This window comes from Pan troglodytes, chromosome 7 (genome assembly GCF_028858775.2).
Source record: "Pan troglodytes isolate AG18354 chromosome 7, NHGRI_mPanTro3-v2.0_pri, whole genome shotgun sequence".
NCBI classification, from domain to species: Eukaryota; Metazoa; Chordata; class Mammalia; order Primates; family Hominidae; genus Pan; species Pan troglodytes.
Window position 1 is genome coordinate 112,440,051 of NC_072405.2, and position 24,042 is coordinate 112,464,092.

The following is a 24,042-nucleotide window of genomic DNA, read 5'->3' on the forward strand; positions in this document are numbered from 1 at the left end:
AAAATACCAAGCTAAGCCAGCGGTAGTATTCTATGTAATGTGTTTAATTGTATTGCTGCTGACTTATTTCCAGCTGCTATTCAGTTAATGTCCCAACTTCCTTGGACTGGAATAAATTTCAGGTCTTATTTCATTCCACAGTTCACTGGTTCTCCAACTCTAGTGTGCATCAGAACCACATGGAAGGCATGTCAAAATACAGATCTGTGGGCCCCAACCCAGGGCTTCTGACTCAGCTGGGCCAGGGCCTCAGAAATTGCATTCTCACAAACTCCACGGTGATGCTGATGCTGCTGGTCTGAGCACCACACTTTAAAAACCACTACTAAAGAGCATCCTTCCCTTAAACAGGTAAAAGAAGATGGGAGGAAGCTGGAGACAAAGACAATAAAGGAGCCTGGTAGGAGGCAGTCTGCGACAATGTAGGTAGGGCAGGTTACTCTATGCAGACTGATTTCAGTGCTCATGGGAAAGTTAAGAATAAGAAGATGTTTATATCAGCAGATTGATGCAATAAGCTTCACATGCAGAATTTACTACCTTGATTTGAAAGCAAATACCCCTGGGGAGAAAATAAAATTTATCAGTCATTTACACCTTACTCTGAATGAGTTTTAAATTTCATATCTATAAGTCAGAATGTCATCTGTGAATATAGATCATTTTACTTCTTCCTTTCCAATTTGGATGCCTTTTAGTTCTTTTTGTAGCTTGACTGCTCTGGCTGGAACTTCCAGCACAATGTTGATTAGCAGTGAAGAAAGTAGGCTTCCTTGGCTTGTTCCTGAGTTGAGTGGGAAAGCTTTCAGTCTCCCACCATTGAGTGTTAGGCCATTCTTGTGTTGCTATAAAGAGATACCTGAGGCTGGGCCATTTATAAAGAAAAGAGGTTTAATTGGCTCACAGTTCTGCAGGCTATACAGGAAGCATGGTGCTGGCATCTGCTCACCTTCTGGGGAGGCCACAGGGAGCTTTTACTCATGGCAAAAGGTAAAGTGGTAGCTTGTACATTACATGGTAGGAGCAGGAGCAAGGGGGTTGGGGAAGGTGCCACACTTTATAACAACCAGATGTCATGAGGACTCACTCATTATCAGGAGGATAGCAGCAAGCCATGAGAGATCTGCCCCCATGAGCCAAACACCTCCCACCAGGCCCCACCTCCAACATCAGGGATTACAATTCAATATGAGATTTGGTGGGGACATATATTCAAACTATATCATTCTGCCCCTGGCCCCGCAAATCTCATATGCTCCTCATAGTGCAAAATATAATCATGCCTTCCCAAGAGCACCCCAAGGTCTTAATTCATTCCAGCATGAACTCAAAAGTCCAAAGTCTCATCTGAGACAAGGCAAGTCCCTTCTGTCTATGATACTGTAAAATCAAAAGCAAGTTATTTACTTCCAAAGTACAATGAGGGTACAGGCATTGGGTAAACATTCCCATTCCAAAAGGGAAAAAATTGGCCAAAGAAAGAGATGAGAGGTGCCGTGGAAGTTCAAAACCCAGCCAGGCAATCATTAAATCTTAAAGCTCCTGAATAATCTCCTTTGACTCCATGTCCCAGATCCAGGGCACATTGCTGCAACAAGTGGGCTCCTAAGGCCTTAGGCAACTCCACCCCCACCTGTGTCTCTGTGGTGTCTACTCACCATGGCTGTTTTCATGAATTGGAGTTGGTTGCCTGTGGCTTTTCCAGGTGCAGAGTGCAAGCTGCTGGTGGATCTACCATTCTGGGATCTGGAGGACAGTGGCCTTCTACCCACAGCTCCACTAGGCAGTGCCCCAGTGGGGACTCTGTGAAGGGCCTCCAACCCCACATTTCCTCTCTGCACTGCCCTAGTAGAGGTTATCTGTGAGGGCTCTGCCCCTACAGCAGGCTTCTGCCTGGGCACCCAAGCTTTTTCATACATCTTCTGAAATCTAGGGGTAACCTTCCAAGCCTTCTTCACTCTTGCATTCTGTGCATCCACAGGCTTAACATCATGTGGAAGCTGCCAAGCCTTACTGCTTACACCCTCTGGAGCTAGAGCAGAGGCCCGAGTTGTACCTGGATCCCTTTGAATTGTGGCTGTAGCTGGAGCTGCCTAGGTGTAGGGAACAGTGTCCTGAGGCTGCACAGAGCAGCAGGGCCCTGGGCCTGGTCCCCAAAGCCATTCTCTCCTAGGCCTTTGGACCTGTGATGGGAGGGGCTGCCTCTGAGATCTCCAAAATGCCTTCAAGGCCTTTTCTCCCATTGTCTTGGCTATCAGCACCTGGCTCTTTCTTAGTTATGCAAATCTCTCTAGCAAGTGATTGCTCCACGGCCTGCTTGGATTCTTCCCCTGAAAACAGGCTTTTCTTTTCTACCACATGTCCAGGCTGCAAATTTTCCATACCTCTACCCTCTGCTTCCCTTTTAAATATAAATTCCAACTTTAGGTTATTTATTTGCTCCCACATCTGAATGTAGGCTATTAGAAACAGCCAGGTCATATCTTGAATATTTTGCTGCTTAGAAATTTCTTCTACCAGATACTCTAGGTCATCACTCTCAAGTTCAAACTTCCCTAGATCCCTAGAGCATGGACACAATACATCCAAATCTTTGCTAAGGCATAACAGGGTGACCTTTGCTCCATTTCCTAAGAAGATCTTCATTTCCATCTGAGACCTCAGCAGCCTAGACTTCACTGTCCATATCACTATCAGCATTTTGGTCACAGTGAATTAACCAGTCTCTAAGAAATTCCAATCTTTCCCTCATATTCCTGCCTTCTTCTGAGCCCTCCAAACCCTTCCAACTTCTGCCTCTTATCCAGTTCTATAGCTGCTTCCACATTTTCAGGTATCTTCATAGCAATGCCCAACTCCCAGTACCAACTTTTTGTGTTAGGCCATTCTTGTGTTGCTATAAAGAAATACCTGAGACTTGGTAATTTATTTTAAAAAGAGGTTTATTTGGTTCACTGTTCTACAGGCTGTACAGGAAGCATGGTGCTGGCACTTGCTCAGCTTCTGGGGAGGCCTCTGGGAGCTTTTACTTATAGCAGAAGGCAAAGCAGGAGCTTGCACATCACATAGTGGGAGCAGGAACAAGAGAGAGTTGGGGCCAGCTCTCATGAGAACTCACTCACTATCAGGAGGACAGCACCAAACCATGAGGGATCTTCCCCGTGACACAAACACCTCCCACTAGGCCTCACCTCCAACAGTGGGGATTACAATTCAACATGAGATTTGGTAGGGACATATAGTCAAACTATGTCACCAACTGTGAGTAAAACTCATATTTGAGGAGGTTCAGAGGGTAAGGAGAAAGGAAAGGCACAGAGACTGGATATGGCCTATAATTTATTCATTTTAACTTCATTTTACCCATGGCTAGTCTGAGGCTGAGAGATTGATTGATTGATTGATTGAGAAAGGGTCTTACTCTGTTACTCAGGCTAGAGTGCAGCGGTGCAACCATGGCTCACTGCACCCTCAACCTCCTGGGCCCAAGCAATCCTCCTACCTCAGCCTCCTGAGTAGGTGGGACCACAGGTGTGTACCACCATATCTGTTAATTTTTGTAAAATTTTGTAGAGACAGGGTCTCCCTATGTTGCCTAGACTGATTTTGAACTCCTGGGCTCAAGTGATCCTCCTGCCTTGGCCTCCCAAAGTGTTGGGATTATAGGCTTGAACCACCATGACCAGCTGAGAACAAGTTTTAAAAGCCAATTTATTAAGAAGGATTTAAAGTTAAAGCTGATAACCTAGTTCTAGTTCTAGTTACTGCTCTATATGGGACTTGGGCAAGGTTCTTGACTTTTTGGGACCTTAGTCTCCTTCTCTTATAAAACAAGCATCCGGTGGCACCCTGAGAGTAACAGCTTTCAGGATACCTGGGCTGACCACAGGATTAAAACTCACCAAGACTAGTCCAACCACAAACTGGGATTTGATGCATCTCTTCTCTCTCCCAGCACTCTTCCCTTTCTACACTCAACTCAGATCCAGACTCTTGTCTATACTGCAACTCCTTCAAACCACAGATCAATATATATTCCCATTTTACAGATTAGAAAATTGAGGTTCAGAGGGGCTTAAGTAACTCATTCAAGGTCACATGGCTAATAAATGATAGAACTGAGATTCTTCTTCTGACTAAAGTATTTCATCTTTCCGCTTTGCTACTCTTTGTAACTCCTAACCTGGTACTCTTTTCCACACACCACACACTTCGAATCCTAGTCTCAGCCTAGCATACCTGGTAATACCTCCATTTGAGCCTGTGCCCCTCCTTTCATGCCCTCCTCAATTATGAAACCCTAAAGCCAGGAAAGGGGCATTTCTCATCCTGCCTGCCTCTTCCCACTGCAGCCACCTGGCTTGATGAGCACATGGTCTCACTGTCTTCTGATGGGCTGTTTTGTGAAAGGTGTGAGCTACAGGATAGAATAAGCTCTGTAATTTATTCCTGTCACGGGGAACTTAAAAATTAGCTAGATCACAACAGGAAACCAGCCATTCAAAAGTAATACAATCAAAGATGTTTTTCAGTCCAAACATACCTGCAGAAGGGAAAACAATCCCAGCTGTCTTCCAATCTGGAGGAGCCACAGAGTTTTTGTAGTCCAGGCATGAGTACCTGATGTACTGTCTCCAGGACAAAGGTTTTGGTTTGAACATTAAGCATTCCTAACTTGGTCTCAGTTAAAAGGCAGTAGCACTCCTCCCTAGGAAAGAAGGGTGCTGGGGCACAGTCCTGAAATGAAAAGCAGGCAGGGCACCCCAATGGCAGAACCCAGGAGTGCCTTGGACACCTTCTTCTGTGAACTCACCACCGTTAGGGGATGAGGCCACCAGGAAGGCATCTGACTACTCAGGACCACCTTATCCCAACTGAAATGCAGAAAAGCCGTGCCAAATGAGGGCTGGGAAATGAATGTACATGAAGGATTCCAGCATTGCTGAGAAGTGGATATGAGTGTCCATTTACAGTTTTAAATGTTTTGTAAGGAATGTAATCAGAATAGGAGTATTGAAACCACCCTATGGATGAGGGACACAGAATGATAAGGAAGAAATAATGAACTCGCTTTGAATTGTTTTAAAAGGGGGAGGCTGGGCCAGGCATGGTGGCTCACACCTGTAATCTCAGAACTTTGGGTGGCTGAGGCAGGAGAATCACTTGAGGCCAGGAGTTCAAAACCAGCTTGGTCAACATAGTGAGACCCTGTCTCTACAAAATAAAAATTAAAAAATTAGCTGGGTGTGGTGGTGCACACCTGTAGTCTCAGCCACTTGGGAAGCTGAGGTGGGAGGATTGCTTGAGCCTAGAAGGTCAAGGATGCAATGAGCTATGATTGTGCCACTGCACTCCAGCCTGGGTGATAGAGTAAGATCCTGTCTCTAAATTAATAAATAAACAAATAGGGGCCAGGCACAGTGGCTTACCCCTGTAATCCCAGCACTTTGGGAGGCTGAGGCAGGTGGATCACTTGAGGTCAGGAGTTCTAGACCAGCCTGGCCAACATGCTGAAATCTTGTCTTTACTGAAAAAATAACAAAAATTAGCCAGGCTTGGTGGTGAGCGCCTATAATCCCAGCTATTTGGGAGGCTGAGGCGGGAGAATCGCTTGAACCTGGGAGGCGGAGGTTGCAATGAGCTGAGATCGAGCCACTGCACTACAGCCTGGGTGACAGAGCAAGACCATGTCTCAAGAAAAAAAAAATAGGAGAGGCTGTTTAAATTAAGATGTATTTCTTATAAGTAATTGAAGCCATGAGTAAGAGTAGCTTAGGTAATTTTTTTATTTACTGTTTCACGGGAACAGGAAATGGGTGATAGGAAGTTTCAAGGCTGGTCCAGCCATGTAACAGTATATTCAAATCCCAAGCTTCTTTTTCCTTTTACCTCTTCCATTATCAGAATCTTGGCTTTTTGGTTCCTCCTTGTGTTTGTTGCCTCGTGGTCACGAGAAGGCTGCCACTATTCCAAGGACCATATCCATACAGAACAGTTTGAAGGCAGGGCACAATGAGGTATGCCTGGCAGAGACATTCTTTTCACAAGCCTCACCCTTAGCAAGGAGGAAAAAGTATCCACAAGACTCCGACAGGCATTTCTTTGTTTCATTAGCTAAACTGGGCCATTTGGTCATTTCGAGCTGCAAGGGAGTCTGGGAAGCCAAGTATGTGGCTTTCCCAACCTCTATCATTGGAAGTGGGTAAGGGCTTGGAATGGCTTTAGTAGATAGCTAAGAGTATCTGATATGGAGATAAATAAATGCATGGCCAAAAAAATAAAAATAAAAATTCTTCCCATTGGGCCAAAGAAAAGGTTTTAGAATATATCTACAGTTTTAGTAAAAAGAAAGCTTCCAATATTGAAAAAAAGTCCTGTGTATGTGTGTGTATATATATATGTGTGTGTGTATATATATACACACACACATATGTACATATATGTGTGTATATACATACACACATATGTACATATATGTGTATATATATGTGTGTGTGTGTGTGTATGTATCTGTGTGTATATATACACCCACACAGAGGGCAGCTTCAAAATTCTGTATTCCTCTGACCCAACTTACCCCAGGGAAAAATCATGGACATGTACAAAGTTATAGGTATGTGTACATATATGTGTATATATGTATATATACACACACACATGCACTACTACTATGTCATCCTGCTCTGCCAGGCACTGAGGTCAATTACAGAGTTGGTCTGGAGAAAAGAATGACCCTCTTTCCTTTGAGTTACCCTCTTTATGCTATGTACCCCGGCGGACAAGATTTTGTGCAACTACTCTTTGAAGCTCTACCTTCAGTTCTACCTGGGAAGGTTAGTATAATGGCATCCATGCTCCATTCACAATCTTTGCCCCATCCCATCACTTAGGGTACACCCACCTCAGTTCTGTCTCCTTCCCCAGAGTTGATTCTCTCTGAGGAGAACCTATGCATAGAAACTTTGGTTGAGCCACCATTGCAGTTTTCTCCACATACTGAACCACGCCCAAATCCATGGGTAGGGCCTAGTCTCAAACTGAGCTCTGTATTGCAAATAATAACCAGTTTGAATTCTACTCATTGCAAGGAGACGCTTTAAAGACAGAGGGGCAGCAAGTCTGCACCCTCAAGCTATCAATCCAGTTGAGGGGACAGCAGGATGAGATCTACTGGGACCGGGGACTTTTCTGAGCAGTGACATACTGCGCTGCTAAAGTTATTTGACTTTGCCATTTGTAGAATGAAATACGAATTATTCCTTATTAGGGCTTGTGATTTGTTAATTAGCCTTAAAAGAAAATGTTCATGATAACAGCGACAAATGATGTTAAACCTACACAGATAATTAAGATAAACGGAATGTCAATTGCTCCTAATGCTGTCAGCAGATTAAAGCTATCTTATTTGTTAAGGAAACACAGGAATATATTTCCCAGCCAACTACAATGCTAAATACTAAGAACACTTAGTAATTTATGCTAAAAATGTGCACAGCCAGTTTGCAAGATGGAACTGAAAACCTATACAATGAAGAAATTGTTAAAGGTGATATAGGAGGAAGCCATTAGCGTGGCCTTAGAAGACTTCTTAATTTTAAGGTCCCTCTAAGCTAATGGAAATGTTCCAGCATAGAGTTGAAATTTTAGTACTAAATAGAAGCTTTGAGATAATAGCTTCAATTATTGAGTGCTTACTCTGTGCTGGGTGCTATTTGAAGTGTTCCACATATTTATACGATACAAGAAGTCCACACTACTGTTCTTCCCATTTCACAGACAATGAACTCCAGGCACAAAGACAACTGATTTGCCAAAGTCACCCAGCCAGCAAGTGGAAAGCCAGGATTTGAACCCCAGCAGTTTGGCTCTAAAGCCTGTGCTCTTCCACATCTCACAGTGCGGAGTCCCGCATCTCAAGGCACTGTCTGTGGGTTGCCAGTGAGTTACCTGGGTTAAGATAGATTTAGGTTTCATAGGATGCAGCATCATCTCATGACCCCCTCTCTCCCAGGAAACCTGCTCTCCAGACCTGATTGTGCAGACACTTGCTTCTTGTCCTGACCAGAGATACTGCCCTCCTCACACTGAGAAGGACGACTCCACATACCCAGGGCCAAAGGACCTCATGTGACCCATTCTGGGACAACAGACAGGCGCTAGTGCATCCTGCTCTGTCTCCAGCTCTTCTCAGAATAGGCTGGAGGATTACTGCTGTCTGACATTTCTGACCCTCCCCTCTCCACCCAACTCGTAGATTAGCAAATATCAAAGTCACAGGTATTCGTGACTAGTCCAAGCCACCTGATACTTCGAAAAGATGTGTGGTTTTGTCAGTTGTTTCATAACTGCTTGGGATCCGTTTATGGGAAGAGGCTCTTCCTCTTTCAGTTGGTACCAAAATGAGAGTTTCCCTTTGATATCATCCCCTAGACTTTCATCTTTGTACAGTCAGTCAGGGGAAAATTCCTCCAAGGGCCCCTGCTGTGAGTTTGCCATTCTAAAGGGCCAGGGCCGAACACATATATATCTTCCGTGTCCAAAGGTATCTCTCCTACCGAACGCCAAGCTCCACTGGAAACAGAATCTTCCGTCTTGAAAATCTGCATCTTCAGTTCCCTCCGTGAAGGAGCGGGCTCTGATCTGAGAAACCAGTGGTTCAAGAGCTCCACCATGAGGAAAGCAGGAAACAAGCCCTCGAGCAAGACATTTCTGTCATTTTCAAAAGCAGGTGCTACCCACAGGAAGGCAAAGGCCAGAGATGGGGAATGGGGACCAGGGGAGCAGCCAGGTCATGGCTCTGGGGCTGTCTGGTGAGGAAAGGGACTTGGCACAGTGTCTCTCCTGTCCCCTCATCTGCCCCGCCTTTTGCCGCGTATTTATACAACACAAGAAGTCCACACTTCCCAGTTCACAGATAATTAACTCCGGGCACAAAGACAACTGATTTGCCAAAGTCACCCAGCCAGCAAGTGGAAAGCCAGGATTTGAACCCCAGCAGTTTGGCTGTAAAGGCTGTGCTCTTCCACACCTCACAGCACAGGGTCCCACATCTCAAGGCACCGTCTATGGGTTGCCAGTGAGTTACCTGGGTCACAGAAGATATATGTGCTCAGCCCTGGCCCTTTAGAATGGCTTTCTCCCCACTCCATGCAGGGCACATGGGGGCTACTAACTCTGAGCTCTACATTGGTAGCAGCTGGCAAGACGCTAAAGCTACTCTTCCCTCTTGGAGAATTAGATGCAATTAGGTTTGCTAAATTCTCCCATCAGCGCTGCTCACTAAATTCCTCACTGACTGCAATAGTGTTGCCTCCCAGCTGCTGCAGCGTCTGACCCTCACATCTGCTGGCTTCTCCCCTGGGGCCAGATCACTCCTGCAGCTACCAGCTCTCACCACCCCCACCCCCATCCCAGGCCACCAGCCCTTTGAGATGGGTTGGAACTCTCTGCCAATTAGAGGTGACTGGGGGATTCTGGGGAAAGCATAAGCTTTGGTATCAATTAGAACTGGGACAGAAATCTGGATCTATCTGTATCACTTTAAACAAGGAGCAGAACCTCTCTGAAACTCATCTTGAAAATGAGAGAAATGTTTTATTTCCTTTTCTCATTTATGTGTTGACCCCACTCAGAGGGCAGACATTGTGTCTGTCTTGTCCATGGTTTTATCTCCATTACCTAACACAGTGCCTGGCACTTAGAAGACAATAAATATTTGTGGAGGGAAGGAGGAAAAAAATACTTTCCCTATAGGATTGTTAAGAGCACTAAATGAGATAACATATGTAAGAATCTGAGTTACACGTGCTCTATAAATGATGGTTTCTAACCACCAGCTTATTTTGATTACATGACACCAGGCTTCTTGTTTCAGCTAATTATCATTGTCACCTCATCCATTCATTCATTGCAGAAATACTGAGCACCTGCTACAAGTAATGCAGGACAATAAAAACGTAAAGAGCATGGTCCCTACCTTAAAGCGGCTCAGTTACAATTTCAGTATACCATGTGCCACAGCGGTCATAAGTACAGAGAGCCATGAGCACACAGAGACTAGCCAGGAAAGGATGTAGGAGCAGGGAAAAATCTGGAGGTGGAGAAAAACTTCCTATGTTGAACTCTGGTGCCCATTGACAAAGCTGAGTCCCTGGAAATGAGTAGATGATGAATTTTATCACACACAAAAGATATGCTTGGAATAATTTTTTACCAGTCTCTTTCCTCAGAGATGTATCTGGATGTTGCCTTTAGCTGGTTAGACTCTGTCTCTTGGAGAACTGTATGAAGGGCAGTCCAAGTTCTCTGAGACTTTTGGCTCCAACAGATCCAAACCACCAGACAGCAGGAATTAGAAACAGGTGCTACCTATGGTCTGTGTATTAGTCCGTTCTCGCACTGCTATAAAGAAACTGAGACTTGTTAATTTATAAAGAAAAGAGGCTTAACTGACTCACGGTTCCTCAGGCCGTACAGGTAGCATGGCTTGGGAGGCCTCAGGAAACTTTCAATCACAGCAGAACGTGAAGGGAAAGCAGGCATATCTTATATGGCCGGAGTAGGAGGAAGAGAGCAAAGTGGGAAGTGCTACACACTTTTAAACAATCAGATCTCGTGAGAACTCACTCACTATCATGAGAACAGCAAGGCGGAAGTTGGCCCCCTTGATCCAATCACCTCCCAATAGGCCCCTCCTCTAACACTGGGGATTACAATTCAACATGAGATTCCGGCAGGTCCACAAATCTGAAACATATCAGTCTGGAATTTAAATAAATTGAAGCAAGTATATGTTTATTTGCCACCAATTTATTACCCTAAGTTCTGGGCAAGACTTCTTGGAAAACTCCTCTAAATTTTTTGAGCAGCATCTAACATTTTACACAGTAGACCACGTGATGTGTTCTCAGGTTTCCAAAATTTGTCATATGCAGCCACTGGCCGGACATGCCATTGTGAGTTTCACCTGTACTATTTCTTTTCTTAACGTTTTTAAATTATTTTACTTAAAAAAAAATCTATTCAGGATCAGGCGTGGTGGCTCACACCTGTAACTGCAGCACTTTGGGAGGCCGAGGTGGGCAGATCACTTGAGGTCAGGAGTTCAAGACCAGCCTGGCCAACATGGTGAAACCCTGTCTCTACGTGTCTCTACTACAAATACAAAAATTAGCCGGGCATGGTGGCATGTGCCTGTAATCCCAGCTACTTGGGAGGCTGAGGCAGGAGAATCACTTGAACCTGGGAAGCAGAGAGCCGGGATCAGTGAGCCGAGATCACACCACTGCACTCCAGACTGGACGAAAGAGCAAGACTCCATCTCAAAAACAAACAAACAAACAAACAAAACTTTTCAAAGAAGATTTTCCAGATGTAATTAAAAAACAAGTATCAACTGCCCTTGCAGTCCCAATGTCTTCAAACATTATTGCCATTCCAGTCATGAAGTGATGCTCAAACACAATTCTCAGCAAGCCATGCCGCATGACCTTGAGACGGACAAATGAAGCTCTAAATTGATACCTGCCAATGGAGTGTGTTATGGAGGGTGTGTGGCTCAAAGGGATCGTATCCCACCAAAAAATCATCTTGACTTCCACCAGCTAGCAATAGAAATTTGGGTGCACTCAGTGAAAAGATGATGCGATTTAAACCATGATGCCTGGGTTGGGGTCATGCCTCTACCCCTTACTAGTTGTGTGACTTTGGACAAGGAACTTAACTTCTCTGAGCTTCAAGTCCCAAATATCATTGTTATCATAATAATAATGATATTATTATGACAGCAATTTCTCATAAAATTGGTGAGCCAATGAAATTATTGCAATGGTATGACTGCAAAATCACCTTGTAAACTCTAAAGTATGCATAAATATTTATTAATTTCCTGAGAAATAAATCTTCCAAGATACAGTGAAGCTTACACTTTTACTGTCAGAACTTGGACATTATCATTATTGATGAGAGACTATAAAGAACATGGCCTTTGACCATTACTCAGACAATTGAGTAGGTGACGGGAGAATGTTTCTCACCCCTTCTTTCTATGATGTGTAAACATGCTAAGCTGGAGAAATGATCAGAGAACAGGAGATGTGGTTGTGAGAGTTGGCACAGGATGCAGAAAGCCCAGATGTACAATGAGTGCTATCCTGCCATAGACACATCACCTAGCAAGGTCCCATAAAACCAGGACAACTCTTTCCTTCACATGGTGGATCTTCACTGCACCTCAACTCAGCCAGTTTTAACAAGTCAGTACCACCCCCAGCTATCTACGGTCGCCTCACCATAGTCCTGATAGTGCTGTACATGGCCCCATTCCTGACCCAGCCTCACTTGTCTATCCCTCCCAAATGCTGGCCCTGAGCCTTTGGTAACCCCTTCTCCAAAATCAGTCAGTTGGTGCCTTCCTCTGCGGGCCTTATGTTACCTGAAACAGGGCATTGCCCTGGGAACTCTTCCCATGTCGCCTTTGGAAAGAAAGCTTTTATTTTCTCACACCCCATGGACCTCTCAGGTATGTGGGGAAAGTTGAGCTGGGGTCCTCTTTGATCCCCACTGACACCTCCAGACCATGGACACCGCATTATTTTGTTACAACCCTGCTCTTTTAAGACTCACAACTCAGCTATACCTCCCTCTCCTACTCCTCATCTTGTCCTGACAGTACCTCTCTTTCACTGAAGACTTAAACACTTGGCTCTCAGGATCCACCCAAGATGCAAAACCCTGGACTCTCAGCTCCCTGATGCTCTCATCACCAATGAGCCCACCCACTTCCCCAGCAACAAACCCCAGCCTCCTTCTCCCACACTTACTGTGTTCTGAATCACCAATTCTAGCACCTCACTCTGACCACAATCTCCTCCCCTTCCAGAGCACTTGTTCACCTACTCCCCCCACCACAGTTCTTAGACTTAATCAAGACCCCCAAGTTCTCTCACTCATCTACTTTCTCCCGATCCATGAACCTCTTCTCTTCACGTCTCTCTATCCAGCTAAGATTCCGGAGTCCATCATATTACTAGTAGTAGCATTCCTATCAATAGCCTTAACTCTGTTCCTCACCTGCATTTTACCATACATACATACATTTTACCATACATAGAAAAATCCAGGAAAAAACCCATTGTGAATGCAACAATCCAGTTTTTACATATTTGTACCCTAGCAGCAAATGCTGCTAGAGAAAAACCATACACTAAGACAAACTGAATCTACTAGGATCTCCATCCTCCACAATTGCTTCTTCACACCTCCCCTCGCTGCCCCTATCCCCACTTCCCAAGGAGGTGACCTTATCATCTCTTTCACAGAGAAATTAAGTCAACCAACAACTAGCTTACAATGTCTCTTCACTAAACTACAGACATACCCCATCACCATCCATCCACCTTCCCTAGCTTCCCTCCTGCTACAATAGAGGAAGTGTCTGAGGTCAAGCCCTCCACCTGTGCTTTCCATCATCCCACCTTCTCAGGAGGCTTACATTACCTTCTCACACCCCTCTTCTTACCTTTGCCAAGATTGTCTTGATGAATTCTTATCTCAAGATTTTTTCTCGGTTGGGTACGGTGGCTCACGCCTGTTATCCCAGCACTTTAGGAGGCCGAGTTGGGCGGATCATGAGGTCAAGAGATAGAGACCATCCTGACCAACATGGTGAAACCCCATCTCTACTAAAAATACAAAAATTCACTGGGCATGGTGGCGTACGCCTGTAGTCCCAGCTACTCGGGAGGCTGAGGCAGGAGAATTGCTTGAATCCAGGAGGTGGAGGTTGCAGTGAGCTGAGATCGCGCCACTGCACTCCAGCCTGGCAACGGAGTGAGACTATCTCAAAAAAAAAAAAAGAATTTTTCTCAATCCCAACTCTTATTTTGGGGGTTTACAATCAGCCTGCTTTTTCAGCCTGCAAGGTACTTAATTTTTTGAGTCTGATTTCCTTTTGGTTTTTCTTACAAACTCACTAATTCTTTCCTGAGCTCATCTCTTTCTTGTAATTCTTTGAGGAAAGTACCAATAATTTCCAACACTCTTTGTGACACGTCTTCTATATGTCCTCCAGATCCATTTTCCACCCTACGCCTGGAGGCTGATCTGTAAGGACGGCATCAAGCTCCCTTGCCCTCTTGCTCCTAGTTGGTTTTGGCTAATGGGGAGCCACTGAAGGAGATAGGAGGCAAGAGGAACAAGGTGAGAGTATTTCTCTTCTGGCTCCTTCTCAGCGAAGTTGCCTTAGGCTCGCTGTCTCGCTCTAAATGAAGATCACATCTTATTCATAATTCTCTCCCTCTGGTTTAACTGCTCCCTCAAGCTTAAGGGAGGGGTTAAGCAGGGGTGGTAACAGCCCTGTAATTAATTGGTAGCCCCATGTACTACACTATTTCCTATGGTTTCCTGTCCATAACTTTCTAAATTGTCCTTCTGCCAAACTTCTTTTGAATTACCCTAACTTGAATTGCCATCTGTTTCTTGCTGAGCCCGATACTCACATAAATACCGATTATTTCCACGTACTTTTTTTTTTCTTCCAGGGATCAATTTCTGTTTTAACTAGAATCCCTTTGGTTGAAAATCAAGAAACCTAATTTGACCTACCTTAAGCCAAAAGTGGCATTTGTTACCTTGAAAATGAAACTATGCAAAGAATACAGTTGGACCTCAGAAGAGTTTAGAACTAGGACTCTCTCTAGCTTTGTCTTTAGAATAAAAGTGCTTCTCTTTCTTCAGTTTCAATTAGGAAAACCCTAGGTAAGGACCTGGCCCAGTCTGGATCACATGCTTAAGCCTGTGCCCAGACACATTCAGTGCATACTAGCATATTGGCAGCCCTGGGAGAACCGCATGGTAGGAATGAGAGCAGCAGTCCCCAGAATTAAATGGCTGTTAGTCCCAGATATTTTCAATCACTCCCTGATTGTAATGACTCCACAGCAGAAATCACACATAGGAATTCATATCTACTGTTAACTTCTTAGGTTCTAGATTTGGGGCTCTTATATTGTCAAATTTTTCTACTAACTCTGAGAATATCTCTATGTGTGCAAAGTCCACAGAGTAAAATATATGGTCACCTCTTTGGGAAACGGGGGTAGAGGTAGAGAGAGGAGGTGTGAAAAAGCAATTGTGCACAGTGGAGGTCAAGTTTACCAGGAAATTGTAGTAGGATTACCAGATAGTGCTGAGATAGGGTAATCATGAATTCGTAGAGAATCCAATTGCCTTGTTGTATGACTTCTTCTCTAGCAGCATTTGGCTGCTGGGGTGCAAATACTGGAAAAACTAAGTTGTTTCATTCAAAACAGACTTGGGGATTTTTCCAAATTTTTCTATGTATGGTAAAAAGCAGATAAGGGACAGAGTTGAGGGTACTGGTATGAGTGCTACTGCTAGTAATATGATGTTTGTGGAATCTCAGCTGGAAACAAAGACATGAAGAGAGGCTTATGGATTGGGAGAAAGACAGGTGAGAGAACTGGGGGTCTCATTTAATGTAAAAACTATGGTTGGGGCGATAGTTGAACAAACAAGTATGTATTTATCTGCAGACACAAATAGTAAGTATATACATTCCTTTATTAGGGTAGCCCTTGCACTTATAAAGAAACCTTCCTCAAAAAGGAAATGTACAAAATGATGAAGCTACAATAGTTTATTTCAACATACTAAGCCAAAAAAATAAGAAAACAACTAATTTATTTGAAAAAAAACCAAATTCTGTACATGCAGGCTTGGCTTGATTGACCATAATGTATTTCAGCAAAAAAAATTTAGATACACCACACATAATAAAGCTTTCTATGTACACAGTAAATAGTAAATAACTTTGCTAAATGACCAGACATTTGAAAAAATGAAAACACAGTTGTAAAACAAAGTATGTAAGAATATTGTGACATTATTTAACTGTACAAAAAGCAATCATTCTCTCCAGCCTTCCATCTTCACTTACATTTTCTTTAACAAGATTAAGCCCCAAATTGAAGGGATTAAATCCTTTCTTCCTAATGCCTCGGGAATATCAGATTCTCTTTCAAATCTTTAACTTTTTACAAAGGAGCAGAGCACTTAAAGGGAAATGGTGGGAAACAAAGAGATTTCAATTCTGTGCCATTCATCCAGATTCTGCTCGGGAAGATTTCCCAAGTCCACTACCAATTCACTCAACTTGGTTTAAAAATATAATACCTGATTGTAGGATTAATTTGGCTTTTATTTAGCCCATCTGCAGCTTTATCATTAAAAATCAGCTCCTGACATTAGCCCTTAGTTCAATATCTACAAATGAAATTTGGGAATTCTATGACAGTGATGTTAGCATATTTAAATGTAAAATGCAAAATGATTAATTTTTAAATATGCAAACTGCTACATTTTCTCAATAATCAATTCATGCACAAATACAAAATGGCAATAGAAAAAGCAGAAAAATATGGATGTTTCTAAATGATACAATGAGACAATTATAAAAATTTCATGTATTAATATCAAGACAAGGCTGGGGCCAGCTTAGTTGTAAGAAAAACTATTATTGTCTATAACTGGACAGCAAAACCCAGTCCTGTCTAAAAGCAATGGATCAAACTGTCTTCTCAAGTCCTTCCTGGCCATATTTCTATGTGCTACAATGAAACATTTTTAATACATGCAATCTATCATAGAACTACAAGTTTTTATATTCCTAGTGAACTTAACTTTATTATAGCAATGATTTAAATACATGTGCTGTAAAAAAGAGAAAACAGTTGTAAACACACTCTTCATTTTTTTATCTGCAAGATAATATTTTTAAAACATTACACAACTTCTTGATTCTTTAAGAACTAAGAACCAAAGTATTGAACATAATAAATAAATGTGCAACCTGGAGGCCTGGAAAAAGAGATAGAATACCAAATAACAAACCAGTGCATTAAAAATCCAGTATGTCAGCATTAAGACTTCTTCATCCAAATCCAGTTAGGTTTATTGCTATTATAAATAAGCTTCACATTAAGGCATCTGTCATTACCTATGAAAAAGATTTGGATTCAAAACAAAGGAATATACACTGTATAATTTTTTTTCTTTCATTCTGATGTCATTACAGATATTATCAGTCTTATATGTTAAGTTTTTGTATGGCAATATATAAATATCTTTAAACATATTACCTGAATACAGTTCAAATGTCTCTATATATTTTGATACTTTAATATATATATTTAAAGTATATTCAATTAATGAGGAAATAGACAAAAGCAAATCAACATAGATGGTAAAGGACTAAATCTGAGACATTACAACCTCTAAAAAAAAATACTGTACAGACAGTGACGATGAGCAGATCTTGGCCAAGTCATTTAACTTCCCTGAGCCTCATTCTTTCCATCTGTAATATTTCAATAACAGTTGCTCTGTCAAGCTGTTTTGAGATCAAATGAGATGATGTAAAAACACTTGGCAAACTGTGAAGCAATGCAAAAATTAATGGTATTATCATAGGCCAAAAGATCTCAAGTTTCTGACAGTGTCTCTAACAAATAAAGTTATGGCCTGCTCCTTTTGCATTCACTTGAGAACTCCCAGTTTTGATTAGACTGTTACGGAAAGAATGGAGCCAAAATTTATGCAAAGAGAAAATCTCTAAGTTTTAGCATCCAGAATTGTATAAAGTACAGTTTGTTGGGAATGGGAAACAACTGCTTGAAGGGGTATACAGAATACCAAATAATAATGTATTAAAAATTCAGTATTTCAATATTAAGACTTCTTCATCCAAAGACAGGTCTAACTCTAACTAGGCTCAGGCTACCTCTTGATACTTACTAAAAATAAATAGGGGCAGACTTCTCAAAAACCTTGGTTCCCGGCCTTTCATCAGACTCTTCTAGAGAAACCTCCTTTTCCCTCACCATTGGCTATCATGTAGCATAGTCACATTAAAAGAACTATCTCTTATAACAGCCCAAGAGTTTTAAAACCATAAAGAAACACAGCCTAAGTCAATTGCTGGTACACTATTCAGGCTGGTATAAATTTGAAATGATTCAATAATCCCTACCATGTTCTCCCTTTCTCAGTCCATAAGCCCTTCCTCTATGTATAAATGGTTCTCGGCCAGCTTTTTCCAATCTTTGTTCTGAGGAACACTAGCTGGGTGAGATGTTAACAGGTAAAAAACATCTGTGTTAAGTATGCTGGGAATACGCAGGGCGAGATAAATTTATGTACCACTGAACTGCTCAGTCTTTGATGTACTGACTGTACTTGCTAAAGAAGAATGAAGTGTTCAGCATTTCCCAAACTCATCTGACCACAGAATCCCCTTTTCCCCCCACAACAAAATATCTAGAGGAGCTAATAGCTCTTAGAATATTCTTTGGAAAATGCTATTCTAGCCTGATTCTAAACATTCCAGAGCTAAATCTGGCAATAGTTATGTTTTTAATTTCTGAAGAAGAATCATTTTTCTTACAAGGTCAACTACGATGATAACCTCCTGGTTTCCACTCCATAAGTAGGCTTCCCAAAGCAACTAACACTAAATTTTCTTTACTACATACTAAGGAATTCAAAGAACTTATTCTTGCATGAATGAGAATTATGTTCTTTTTAAGGAGATACTTATATTCTTCCCCTAAGCATTAAAAATACAAAGATCTAATTCTAGATCCTAGGACCTAGAATCACAATTACTTTAAGGAAATGAGAGTATTTTATTACAACATCATTGCAATTAATATTATCAATGAATGATAATTAGTAGTGGTGCTAACAGTAGTAGTGTTGGTTAAGCATTTATTTTTGCATCCTAATCCTGATATCCACTCTATGAATTTAGGACCTACTATTACTCCCATTTTAAAGATAAGTACACTGAGGTTTACCAAGATTAACTGACTTGCCAAGGGTCACACACTGGAGTAAGGGCAGAACCTTAAACTCATGTCTGACCCCTCGCCCCATGCTCTTAACCACATAATGCCATCTTTTATTTCAGTGACAAGACAAAAGCATTTAGGTCACATTCTTGTTGTTAAACAGGAAAATTATATAAATGCAAATTGAATAGGTTTTGGATTTCCTTTTGAGCAAACCCCCGGTCTTTTAAAGGATATACTTAAATTTTTTTTTTAAGCAGAGGAAAATAGACTACTATTTACCAATGACAAGTTTATAGAGTTTTAAAACGAGAGGTTTTTTAAAAATCTGCATCCAAGGTGAAGACGTTATCTGTGGTTTCTGCCATAACTGCAAAACGCTGATACTCTGAAACTCGTTTCTCAAAGAAATTTGTTTTTCCTTCTAAAGAAATGTTTTCCATAAAATCAAAAGGATTTTCTGCCTGAAAAACCTAAAAAGGAAAGAAATATTATTAGACATTCTGAAGAGATCAAATTACATCCACAATAAGAGCAAAGATGACCAAAACAGAGGTCAGGTTTCTCAAAACCTGTCTAGTCAGCTACAAGATCACATCATTCCCCTAAGACCCTGGAGGTACTCAAGGCTGACAAATTTTAAGATGACCCAAGATCAACCACTAATCTCCTCAAGAAACTGTACTAGCATCTCTGGTATTCTAATAAATAGAAAAAAAAAACAACTATTTCAGGAATTGAAATATTTAATACTAACCAATTGAAAATATTCTCACAGCTTGAGATATCCAATACACCATGAGCATTTTTCATAGATATTACTATTAGTCACACATACATGATACTATAAAATGTTAAATTAGCAACAATCTACTGTGGTTCTAAATATGTTTCTTAATTTATAAGAGAACAGATACTCAACAAGTTGTCATTAAGGGAACATGATCAGGGAAGACAGAATAAATGTTATCCATAGTGACTAGATGTCTCCAAACAAAAAGGCGGACTATGCTAACAAGAAGCTTTTTTACTGCTTCAGAATTCAAGAAACAAGGCCGAGCATGGTGGCTCATGCCTGTAATCTCAGCACTTTGGGAGGCCGAGGTAGGTGGGATCACCTGAAGTCAGGAGTTTGAGACCAGCCTGACTGACACGGTGAAACCCTGTCTCTACTAAAAGTACAAAAATTAGCTGGGCGTGGTAGCAGGTGCCTGCAATCCAAGCTACTCAGGAGGCTGAGGCAGGAGAATTGCTTGAACCTGAGAGGCAGAGGTTGCAGTGAGCCGAGATCACGCCATTGCACTGTAGCCTGGGCAACAGAGTAAGACTCCATCTCAAAAAAAAAAAAAAAAAAAAAAGAATTCAAGAAGCAGACTTGGAGATACAGCTTGATGGAAACTGTGGGATATTTCAGTGATTCACAAGGAGTAACAAAAGAGGATTTCTCAATTTAGGAGTATCCCAGCAAAAAATATGAACACCACAGATAAACATATATTCAAGTAACCCAATTTTAAATATGGGCAGAGTGTCTAAATAGACAAACTGATACTTCTTTAAAGAAGATATACAAAATGAAAAGATGCTCAGCATCCTTATCCATTAGAGACAGGCAAATCAAGATCACAATGAGATACCACTTCACACCTACTCGGATGGCTATTTAAAAAACAGGTAATAAGTGTTGGTGCGGATGTGGAGAAATTGGAACCCTCATACAGGGTGGGAATATAAAATTGTGCAGCTGCTTTAGAAACAGTCTGGTAGTTCTTCTAATGATTAAACATGGAGTTACCATATGATCCAGCAATTTCACTCCCAGGTGTATACTTAAGAGATATGAAAACATGTCCACACAAAAATCTGTAAATGAACGTTCATAGTAGCATTATTCACAATAGATCAAAAGAGGAAACAATTTAAATGTCCATCGAATGGATAAATAAAATTTGGTATATCCATACAGTGGAATATTATTTGGTCATATAAAGGAATAAAGCACTGATACATGCTACAACATGAATGCACCATGAAAACACACTAAGGAAAGAAGAGAACCACAAAAGGCCACATATTATATGATTCCATTTGTATGAAATAGAATATGCAGAATAGGCAAATCTACAGATGCAGAATAGGCAAATCTACAGACACAAAAATTAGATTAGTGGTTGCCTAAGGCAAGGTGGGTAAGGGGAGGAAAGAGGAGTGACTGACTGCTAATAGGGACAGAGTTTCTTTATGGGGTGATAAAAATGTTCTAAAATAGGTTGTTACGATGGTTGTACAACTCTGTGACTACACTAAAAACTATTGAATTGTACATTTTAAATGGGTGAATTGCATGCTATGTGACTTAATCTTCAAATAAAACTTTAAATATTTATGTACCTTTTTTCCAAAAACTCATATGCTGGGTGTGGCTGAGTGAAATTCTATGAAATTCTCCATCAGAAATTGTGTGTAAAAAGTGAGGGAATATTGGAGCTGTAATATACAGCAAGATACAGTGAAAGGGCACTGAACCAATAGCCATAGACTCACTAGATTTTAGAACTGAAGACTTTTCAAAAAATTAGATCTAAGTCATTCATGGCATGGACAAAGTAACCAAGACCAAAAATTAAGTGGCTTGTTTTTGGTGGGTTTTTTTTTTTTTTTTTTTTTTTTTTTTTTTTTTTTTTGACACAGAGTTTCGGTCTTTTTGCCCAGGCTGGAGTGCAATGGCACAATCTCGGCTCACTGCAACCTCTGCCTCCTGGGTTCAAGCTATTCTCTCGCCTCAGTCTCCCGAGTAGCTAGGATTACAGGCACCCACCACCATGCCCAGCTAATTGTTGCATTTTTAGTAGAGACAGGGTTTCACCATGTTGGCCAGGCTGGTCTTGAACTCCTGACCTCAGGTGATCCACCTGCCTCAGCTTCCCAAAACGTTGGGATTACAGGCATGAGCCACTGCGCCCAGCCTCATTATTATTTTTATTTGTAGAGATAGGGTCTTGCTATATTGCTGAAACTAGTGTGGAACTCCTGGGGTCAAGCAATCCTCCTGCCTTGGCCTCCGAAGTGCTGGGATTATAGGAGTCAGCCACAAGGCCCAGCTCCTACAAGTTTTGATACATAGTAATCATATTGTCATTTACTTTATATTTTCAATTAATTTTTATTTTCATTTTAAATCTCATTTTAAAGGAGATACATGTATATGCAGAGAGAGAGAGAAAGAGAGAGCGAGAGAGAAAGGGTCTCACTCTGTTGCTCAGGCTGGAGTGCCGTGGCACAATCTCAGCTCACTGCAACCTCTGCCTCCCAGGCTCAAGTGATCCTCCCAGCTCAGCCTCCCAAGTAACTGGGACTACAGGCATGCCACCAGGCCTGGCTAATTTTTTGTAGGATTTCGCCATGTTGCCTAGGCTGGTCTCAAACTCCTAGACTCAAGTGATTCTTCCACCTCAGCCTCCCAGAGTTCTGGGATTAGAGGTGTGAGCCACCACACCTGGCATAACGGATATATTTTTAATCTCTAAGTAAATTAAACTTTTTGGCAATTTTTAAATCAGTTTCTACTTTCATTGCATTAAAAATCTAAGGCCTCTATAATTTCTGCTTTTTAGAATTTACTCAGATATTTTGAAGCCTGTGGAAAAACAAAGTTTTACATTGTGTTTAGATCTTCTCCTGCAGGAGGTGGCATGTTTTACATACCTACAGTTAGCAAGTTCCCAAAAGGAAAATTAGACCCAAGGTTCAGCAGTTTTCTAATAAGCAGCAGAACATGAACGTGTGGATGTGAGGATATGGTAATGGGTTAAAGAATAGCGAATTCACTGTAAGGCTTAAATAAGCAAATTCATTTTCTAATAACAAAAATATTGGTAAAAGTTATGAACAAACACAATTTCTTTTAATATACATAGTTTATAAGTTTAAGAGATTATATTAATATAGTTATACTCTTGATTTCTCATTAATTAGTAAACACAGAGAGGATCTTGCAACTAAAATGTTAAAATGTAGTTTATCTTACCAAAAAAACCTACGCCCCACTTGACTTTTTCATTAAGTACCTGGGTGGTTATCAGAATATAATTCTGCTATATCTGCTAATACAACATTAGCAAGATAGGTAATGATTACCACAGCATCATAGATTTCATAAGGATTCTCATTAAAGACAATTTGAACTTACATTTTCATGACAAGAAATCAAAATCTGTATTTCTAATTACCATGGTATAGTACATAGTGAATTTCTGTGTTTCACTTAAGTACAAAGTGACCATCTAGTGTGAGTTTATTATGTGTCTAATATTATTTTAAGTGCTTTAAGTGTATCAACTCATCAACAATCCTTTGTAGTAAATATTATTACTATCTCTATTTTATAGATGAGGAAACTGAGATAGTTAAGCAACCTGCCAAAGGTCACACAGCTAGAAAGTGGTGGAACCAGGATTCAAACCCAGATAGTGTGGCTGCAGGCTCCATGTCTTAAGTAATGGGAAAACCGCACTGATGAAATTCAGGTACATTATCTCTGATAAATGACAAAAATAACTTGAATAACTCTGTTCAAAGAGTTATATTATGACAGTTAATGTCTTCCTAATAACTATTCCCTATTTAAAAGTATTAACTCCCAAACCACAATATAGACACATGGCGATTTATATGAGGGTGAATATATATATGCATATTAAACCTAACTCCTTGAAAATAATCCTATTAAATATACAGCTGCAATTATTGCAAAATAATTTATTGAGCTTATTAGTTCTAATATTTTACCAGCCTCCTACTTCAGTTATTAATTTTAAATTTCAAAGGATTTTGCAAAACCTTGTTCATACGAAACAAGTCTCTGTCATTGACATTTAAAAAATAGAATAGTATGTTACAAATGCTTTCAGTAAAATATATTTTAGGGTCCTTGCTTTCCTATAATATTTTAACTAGTAGTAACACATTTTTAAACACATTACCTTTGAGAATCCAAGTTCCACAAGTAATCTGTCAGCTACAAACTCAATGTACTGTTTCATCAAAATGCAATTCATTCCAATGAGGCCAACTGGCAAGGCTTCTGTTAAAAACTCCTGGGATGAAAACAAAAACAGAATAAAGTACAAACAAAACTATAAATATATATTTTCCAAATAGAAAGAGGACTTTC

General features: G+C 41.0%; 1 protein-coding gene across 9 annotated transcripts in view; it reads right to left on the minus strand.

Moving 5' to 3' along the window:
• Window positions 1–15,563: 15,563 nt before the first annotated feature.
• Window positions 15,564–24,042, minus strand: part of RRM2B (ribonucleotide reductase regulatory TP53 inducible subunit M2B) — a 36,211-nt gene continuing 27,732 nt past the window's right edge. For 5 of the 9 annotated variants that reach the window (XM_063816513.1, XM_063816517.1, XM_063816519.1 and 2 more), the window contains 3 exons: window positions 23,852–23,965; window positions 19,152–19,342; window positions 15,564–17,017 (listed from right to left, as the gene is read on the minus strand). In XM_063816513.1, coding sequence (XP_063672583.1) covers window positions 19,190–19,342; window positions 23,852–23,965 — 267 coding nt within the window. In that variant the 3' untranslated portion in view covers window positions 15,564–17,017; window positions 19,152–19,189. Of the gene's footprint in view, window positions 19,343–23,851; window positions 23,966–24,042 lie in introns of all 9 variants that reach the window. The other 4 variants (XM_001153916.8, XM_063816514.1, XM_063816515.1 and 1 more) reach the window with 1 other exon arrangement.